Here is an 8,898-nt window from a genome sequence, read left to right as displayed (position 1 = left end):
ATTACCCATGACATTTGTTCACAGAACTAGAACCAATAATCCTAAAATTTACATGGAAACATAAAATATCCAGAATTGCCAAACTAATCCTGAAAAAAAGAATAAAACAGGAGGCATAACTCTCCAAGACTTCACAAAATATTATAAAGCTACAGTAATCAAAACAGTGTGATATTGGCACAGAAACAGACATATGGATCAATGGAACAGAACAGAACAGAGAGCTCTGCAATAATCCCATACACCTACAGTCAATTAATCTTTGATAAAGGAGGCAAGAATATACAATGCAAAAAAAGAAATTCTCTTCACCAAGTGGTTTTGAGAAAGTTGGAACTAGTTGTTTATGAATCAGTGAAGTTAGAACACACCTTCATACCACATACAAAAGTAAACTCAAAGTGGCTTAAATACTTAAATATAAGACATGACACCATAAAACCCCTAGAAGAGAACATAGGCAAAACATTCTCTGATATACACTGTATCAATGTTTTTTTAGGTCAGTCTCTCAAGGCAGTAGAAATACAAGCAAAAATAAATAAATGGGATCTAATCAAACTTACAAGCTTTTGTACAGCAAAGGAAACCATAAACAAAATGAAAAGACAACCTACAGAATGGGAGAAAATATATGTAAGTGATGTGACTGACAAGGGCTAATTTCCAAAATATACAAAGAGCTCATATAACTCACCACCACCACCAACAACAACAAAAATAAAAACAACCCAACCAAAGATGGGCAGAAGGCCTAAATAGACATTTCTCCAAAGAAGACATACAGATGGCCAATAGGCATATGAAAAGATGCTTAATATCACTTATTTCTAGAGAATTTTGTTTTAATTCTGGAGGTTCCTCATAAAACTAAAAATAGAGTTGCCACATGATCCAGCAATCTCACTCCATAGCATATATCTAGACAAAACTACAATTCAAAAATATACATGCACCCCTATGTTCATAGCAACACTAATTACAATAGCCAAGGCATGGAAGCAATCTAAATGTCCATCAACAGAGGAATAGATCTATAGATGTAGTGTATACACACACACACAGACACACACACACAATAGAATACTACTCAGCCATAAAAAAGAATGAAATAATGTCATTTGCAGCAATGTGGATGAACTTAGAGATTATCATAGTAAGTGAATTAAGTCAGAAGGATAAAGACAAATACCATATGATATCACTTATATGTGGAATCTAAAATATGACACAAATGACCCTATCTGTGAAACAGAAAGAAACTCAAACAGAAAGAGATTCCCTCCCCCTTGTTTGCCAAGGGGGAGGGAGATGGGGGAGGGTTGAATTGGGAGTTTGGTATTAGCAGGTGCAAACCATTATATATAGAATGGGTAAATGACAAGGTCCTACTGTATAGCACAGCAAATATATTTAATATCCTGTGATAAACCATTATCAAAAAGAATTTTTTTAAAAAAATGTACATATGTGTGTGTTTATATATGTATAACTAAATCACTTTGCTGTACAGCACAAATTAACACATTGTAAATCAATGATATTTCAATTTAAAAATGAGACCACAAATAACAAATAAAAATAGAATTACAATAAGACACAGCAATTCCAATCATGGGTATTTATTTGACAAAAATGAACACACTAATTTGAAAAGATACATGCACCCCAATGTTCATAGCAACATTATTTACAACTGCCAAGATATGGAAGCAACCTGAGTGTCCATCGAGATATGAATGGATAAAGATGTGATATATATATATGGTGAAATATTACTCATCTATAAAAAATGAAATTTTGCTACTTGCAACCACATGGATGGACTTGGAGAGTATTATTCTAAGTCAAATAAGTTAGACAGGGAAAGACACATACTGTACAATGTCAGTTATTTATGGAATTTAAAAAATAAAACATGAATGAATATAACAAAAAGGAAACAGACACAGATATAGAGAGCAAACTAATGGTTACCAGTGGGGAGGGGGAGGAGCAAGATAATGGTGGGGGATTAAGGTACAAACTACTGTGTATAGAGTAAATAAGCTATAAGGATATATTGTACAACATGGAATATAGTCAATATTTTACAATAACTAGAAAATGAATGTAACCTTTAAAAATTGTGAATCATTATGTAGTACACCTCAAACATATAATATTGTACATCAACTATATCAATAAAACATATCTACATGCATAAATTAATTTAACTGCGATCCCATTTGAAATGTTTAAAATAGAAATGTAAACATACATGTGCATTTTTCACAATATCAAAGGAAATGATAAGGGAAAATGATAGCAACAAATTTTAGGGAGATGAATTGAGGGTGTATAAGATGTTAAGAGACTTTTCGTACTTGAACAAACTGCATACTAAGCCAACCAAAGAGGGGTCCTCAAAACAGAACAGTTCACACTACAGAACTTCCAAATGGTTAAGGAATTGAAGAAACCACTACCTCAAGAAGTGAGGGTAAAGATAAAAATGGAGTTGAGAGAGTTCTAACCTGTGATCTCCTCTCATTTCATGGAGCCAAGTGATTCCTTTCATAGCAGCAGAAATCAAAAGGTTTGTTTTCTCTCAAGGGCAACATATAATGTTTCTGCATTTAAGAAACATTTGAGTCAGTTTTTGCTTGTCTAATTTCTTTATCTCTCCTTCAGTTCTAAATGATAATCATGCTGCATAGAGTATCCTAGGTTGCAGTTTTTTTTTCTTTTCAGCACTTTCCCTGAACAGATAAATGGATAAAGAAGATGTGGTATATTTATACAATGGAATATTACTCAGACATTCAAAAAAAGATTGAAATTCTGCCATTTGCTACAACTTGGAAAAACTTAGAGAATATTATGCTTAGTGAAATAAGTCAGATAAATACTCTGTTATTTATATGTGGAATCTAAAAAATAAAACAAATGTATGTATATAAGAAAACAAAACAGACTCACAGGTATAGAAAACAAACTGGTAGTAATCAGTAGGGAGATGGAAGTGGGGGGGGGATATACAGATATTGGATTAAGAAGCACAAACTACTATGTATAAAGTAGATAAATAATAAGGATACATTGCATAGCACAGAAAAATATGGCCATTATCTTGTTATAATTTAAAATTAATAAAGTCTATAAAAATTGAATCGATATATTGTACACCTGAAACTAATATAATATTGTAAATCAACTATACTTCAATAAAATCAAATAATATATTAGTTATAGTTGGGAATGAGAAAGAAAAACATTAACTAAAAAATTACAAACTGAATGTTGAGACCTCCAACTGATGTCCAAGAAGACTAACCAAACTTAGAACTCTTAGGCAGGGAAGATATTTACCCTGGGAATATGACTGGTTTAAGAAAATACATCTGAAGATATCAGCATTAAATCTTTCCCAATGAAACCTCTATCAGCCTGTGAATCTCAGAGTTGAAAAGTTCCATACACGCATAGAAATTCTACCAGCTTCAGTTAACCACTCTTAAATATGAACAGACAACCAAGTTCACTACACATTTGAGAAAACCTCTAACATAAAAGGCAAATATTAAAATAAACAAAAAAAGAAAAAAGAAAAATGAGCAACTTGGTTGTTCCTTGTAAAATATGAACTATACAGGGAAGAAAAAACTTTAAATACAAATGTGAGGCAAGATCTTGGAAACTTAAAATTCAGCAGAAATTACACATTTAAATGAAAAGTTGGAAAATGTATTTGAGGAAATCAAGAATATAGGAAAAAAGTCAGCAATGAAAAAAATATTATTGAAAAGATAAAATCAGAGAAATATACCAGGATGTGCAACATTCAATTAACAGCACTTCTAAGAAAAGAGATGAGACAAAACATGATGTGGGGGGTGAGCATCAAATAAACATTTCAAAAATCTTAATAACTTGAAGGGCATGGTATTCCTTATTAAAAGTGCTCAGTTATTGCTCAGTACAATAGTGGCTTCTATAGAAGGAAAAACTGGTTATATACGCAAGATGAAAATCAGAATTGGTTTAATAACACTAAATTCTGAAAAATAATGGATAATTAATTTCAGAGTTCTTTTTTTTTTTTTTTTTTACTAAACAACAGGTTTTATGTTTCATTTCCCCAAAACACTAAAAGAGCATATGGCATAGTAACTTAGCACACAAGAGAAACCGATAGATGCAATCGATAATTCTGAAAACGGTTAAGCCTTACTTTGGGACTCCTTAAAAATGTACAACTTCATGTGTCTTTTATCAAAGTTATGGACACACAATAAAATTATTTATCTCAGAAAAAAAGAAACCGTACTGTAAGAGATACCTCGACTCCTAGAAACTGGAAACTTGCTCTAAGGGAAACACTTGATTTCTTTCTATAACTGAGCCCCTGGAGCAGATAGGCTCAAGCTCATTTTTTATTCTGCTAGGGTTCCTAGTTTGAGAAAGGGTTATCTAAAGGTAAGGTTAATATTGCAACTTTCACCATAGGGCTTCCATTTAAATTGCATGTCAAGTGGAAGGAGAGGGATGTGAGAATAGAAATTAGATTTTGCTCATATTATTCTACAAAATGCAGAAGTGGTAACAGCTTATCAACAACTCAGCCTGACTCAGAGCAAGCACAGCAGGGTTGATTTTTACAAATATCTACTTCCATTAGATGGTCAGAGACCATCTGCAGAGACCGTATCTGGGACAGTAACCCTTTAGGATGATGTTGAAGGTAAATTAAAACCTTCCTGTTAAATCTTTCAATTCTAATCTGCTGTTTATGTGGGATGTATCAATATTCTCCTTGACATGGCTTCCCAACCCTGAATGTCTTTCGAGCACAATTTAAAACTCAAAAATTTCCTTCTGTATCGACCAGCTTTCAATTCCACTGACTTTAAGTCTGTCTGGTCGTACAAACCAAAGCAGGAGCTTCAAGGCTGCACCGTGTGCATCCAGACTTAATTCAAAAGAAATCATTTTAGGACAACTTTTAAAATTAATCTCACTATTTTTATTGTTCTGCCTGTACTTTAACTATGGCATAACAGATCTGCTAATTCAGAAACATGTAGAGCTAGTAACGCCAGTGTTATCTGCAGGTCATCTGACATACTTTTTACACATGAAAGCATTTTCTTGTATTCTACTCTTTGCTCTGAAAACATGGGCTTTGAATGGCCAGGGAGAACACATTTTGTCTCATCATTCAAGAATATTTGGGGATGTGCGTGCAGCAGTGTAGACAGGATGGAACGCAGGCAAGAGGGATCCAACTCAGAGTCCAGCTTCTCTGGAAGAGCACTTGGTGGTTCATCCTCAGAAATCCCCATTTCTGACCATTTCTGATGGCATGGTAGTCCTGACCCCCAAGGCTCTCCTCTCTGGCTCCATCCTCCGTGGCTGTCAGTGGCCCTGGGCCCTCCTCCCCGCCAGTCCCTCCTCTGAGTTTCCCCGATGCCGCAGGACACCCCAGCAAAACGCTCTCCTGTGGGAGCAAAGAGCAGACCCACATTCCCACTCTGAGCAGCCGCTGAAGCGGAATTTCTCCATATTGATTCTTGCAAATATGGAAGCACTTTGTTGCCATCATGAAGCAAGAGGCTGACCTCACTCAGATCATTTTTCATTTCCACTGATAACTCCTCATTTTGTGAATTTCCATGTGCATCACCTGCAGGCTTATTCACCCTGGAGGTGACAGCTGGTGGGGAAGGGCTCTCCTCCTGCCTTCTCCTACACAACAGTTCTCTGCACAACAGTCCATCCCAGTCATTGCCCGCTCCCTTCTCTTCTGCGAGGCGGGTGCTGAGATGCCCCCCGCCGTCCCTCATGCTGTGTGCTCTCACACCCTGAGCCCCAGGACATGCCTGTCAGTTCGCGGAAGGCCTTCAATGGATCTCAATGTGAACCTGCAGGCGGACGTTGAGCATCATGGAAGCCACGATGTAGAGGTAGGGGAAGTTGATGCGCAACCGCCAGGCCAGGTCGAAGAAGATGAGCAGCGTGCGGGTCAGCCCCTTGCAGAAGACCCCATAGGAGCGGGCGGCGGCCGAGCGCGACAGCCGGACAGCCAGGCCCGACAGAGCCGCCGCCATATAGACCTGCGCCAGCCGCCCTCCCGGCACCGCTACGCCCCCAGGCCTCTGCCCCAGCCGTTGGCCCTACGCTGAGGGAGCGAAGGAGGCGGCAGCGAGGCCGGCCGGTGGGCGGGCAGGCCGTGGGGAGGGCAGTCCGCGCGTCACGCTCAGGGAAGCGCCTCTGCGAGCCGGCTACTTCAGAATTCTTAATTAACATTACTTCTAATTGAACTGAACGATAACAAATGTGCAGGTAGCCTGAAGACATTTTCAGACAATCAAAACTTCTCAAGAAATTTCCATCCCATTCATGCTTTCTTAGGAAATATCCTGAGATATTTCAGCAAAGTAAAAATAACCCAACAAAAAAGAAAGACATATCTAGAAAATGTGATGTCTAACAATAAAGAGAAATAAAGACTATCTTCAGGAAGATGATGAAGGGACCCCAAGTTGATATTGTGCATCAGTACAGAAAGAGACTATTCTGGGTTAAAGATGATCAGGACATTCCAGGTAAAAATACTCTAAACAATGAAATTATAAGCATACCTGAAATATTGAGATAAATTTTACCCAAATTGTAAATAATCTTGGACTAAATACTTACAAAACTAAGCAAAGAATAAAAGTATGAAATTGTTACTACCAAGGGGAGGACATTTGGGCAAGAAAGGAAAAGTAGTCTTTGCAAACAGCATAATTCAGTTGAAAGTATTTACAAAGTCATAGAAATGTGAAGAGTAATTATTGATTTAAGCAAGTATATGTATAACTATAGTTAGAAGATGGGAAAACAGGAAGCATATCCATTTGTGGTGTGGATCATAGAAGTGAAAAAGAGCTACATATTCATCTACCTTAGTGGGAGTCGATATGCCTAAAACTATTAAATGAAGAACTGGTAAAATAAGCATTTTGTTAGAGGTTTGTGGAGGCAAATACCAAAAGGAAAAACTAAGAGAGTTGGAAGTGATTGTCTATGAAAAGCAAGAAATATGGCTTCAGTTTTATAGATTCTTTGACTTTGTACCCTGTCTAATTACTGAGAACAAAAAAACTGCATTAAAAATAAAATGAATAAGAGTCAAGAGAGTTTTTGCTGACAAAACTATAGGCAAATTCATGCCACAGGAATAAATTTGGATATCTCTACTAGACACTGGTCAGCTGAGACACTGGGCAATATCACTACTGCCATCACTAGGCAGAATTTGTTGACAGAGTTACTCAAAACAGGGTCCTCCACACTGGTATAATAATGATCACCTAAAACCTTGTCAGATATGCAAACATTTTCAGCTTTTTTGAGGTATAATTGGCAAATAAATTGTAATATATTTAAGGGGTATATTGTGGTGATTTGATATATGTGTAAGTGATACCATATAGTATTAGTCTTTCTCTGCCTGACATTTCATTTAGCATAATGCCCTTGAGGTCCATACATGTTGCAAATGGCAGAATTTCCTTCTTTATCATGGTTGAATAATATTCCATTGTACATATATACCACATCTTCTTTATTCATTCATCTGTTGACAGACACTTAGGTTGTTTGTATATCTTGGCTATTGTGAATAATGATGCAATGAATATGGGAGTGCAGATCTCTCTATAATATCCTTTTTTAATTTCCTTCATATATAAACCCAGAAGTTTAAATCCTGGATCACATGGTAGCTCTATTTTTAATTTCTGGAGAAATCTCTATATTGTTTTCTGTAGTGGCCACAACAATTTACATTCCTACCAACACTGCACAAGTGTTTTCTTTTCTCCATATTTTTACCAACACTTTGTATCTCTTTTTGATGATAGCCATTCTGACATGTGTGGAATGATATGTCATTGTGATTTTGATTTGTATTTCTCTGATGATTGGTAACATTGAGCATATTTGCATGTACCTGTTGGCTATTTTGATCCTATTCTAAATACATTTGTTTTATTAATTTTATTTTTGGAATGCTCATTGTTAGAATTCACAAAAATACAAGTGAGCTTTATATTGCAATATGTATTGATAATGTATCTTCCAAACTTGCTAAATTCACTTATTAGTGCTGACAGATTATTAGTGTCTTTTTTGGATTTTCTTTTTTTTAAATTGAGATACAATTGACATACAATAATCTGCAAATATTTAAAGTGTACAATTTGATTGTTTTTCTTCTTAGTAATGTATACATGGCAATCCCAATCTCCCAATTCAGAATTTCTTTATACAAGATCATACCACCTGCAAACAGAGATAGTTTTACTTCTTCCACACTGAATTTTTTTTTAAGTTTTCCTTTCTTGCCTAATTATCTTGGCTATAGCCAACAGTACAATGTTAAATAGATTTGGTGAAAATAAATATCCTGTCTTGTTCCTGATTCGAAGGAAAATATTTTTTCATTATTAATTATGATCTTAAGCTATGTGTTTCTGTAAATCCATTACATGTTGAGGAAGTTCATTTGTAGTCCTAATATTTTAGCATTTTTATCATGAAAGAGTACTGGATTTTATCAAATTCTTTTTCTGTATCTATTGAGACACATGTTTTTGTCCTTTATTCTATTAATATGGTATATTGTGCTATTTGATATAAAATTTTATACCAACTTTGTATTTGTAGGATAAATCCTACTTTGTCTAGGTGTGTGATCATTTTACACATTGCTGGATTCATTTAGCTAGTATTATGTTGAGCATTTTGTGTCTATAATCATAAGGGATATTGATCTGTAATTTTCTTTTCCTGTGCTTTTTTCTGGTCTTTGTTTAGGGCAAAACTGGCCTCATAAACTAAGCTGGGAAGTGTTCTATTTTTTGAAAG

General features: G+C 35.7%; 2 protein-coding genes across 2 annotated transcripts; both read right to left on the bottom strand.

The window, feature by feature from the left end:
* Positions 1 to 5,024: 5,024 nt before the first annotated feature.
* On the bottom strand, positions 5,025 to 5,825 carry LOC130841502 (protein FAM220A-like). Its single transcript, XM_057717640.1, has one exon. The coding sequence runs from the start codon at positions 5,823 to 5,825 to the stop codon at positions 5,025 to 5,027; it is 801 nt and encodes a 266-aa protein (XP_057573623.1).
* On the bottom strand, positions 5,778 to 6,089 carry LOC130842441 (small integral membrane protein 10-like protein 2A). The gene has a single exon (XM_057719094.1). The coding sequence runs from the start codon at positions 6,087 to 6,089 to the stop codon at positions 5,883 to 5,885; it is 207 nt and encodes a 68-aa protein (XP_057575077.1). The 3' UTR covers positions 5,778 to 5,882.
* Between the last annotated feature and the right edge of the window lie 2,809 nt (positions 6,090 to 8,898).

Source organism: Hippopotamus amphibius, chromosome X (assembly GCF_030028045.1).
Source record: "Hippopotamus amphibius kiboko isolate mHipAmp2 chromosome X, mHipAmp2.hap2, whole genome shotgun sequence".
In the NCBI taxonomy this organism is placed as follows: Eukaryota; Metazoa; Chordata; class Mammalia; order Artiodactyla; family Hippopotamidae; genus Hippopotamus; species Hippopotamus amphibius.
This window is presented reverse-complemented; position numbering and strand designations above follow the sequence as displayed.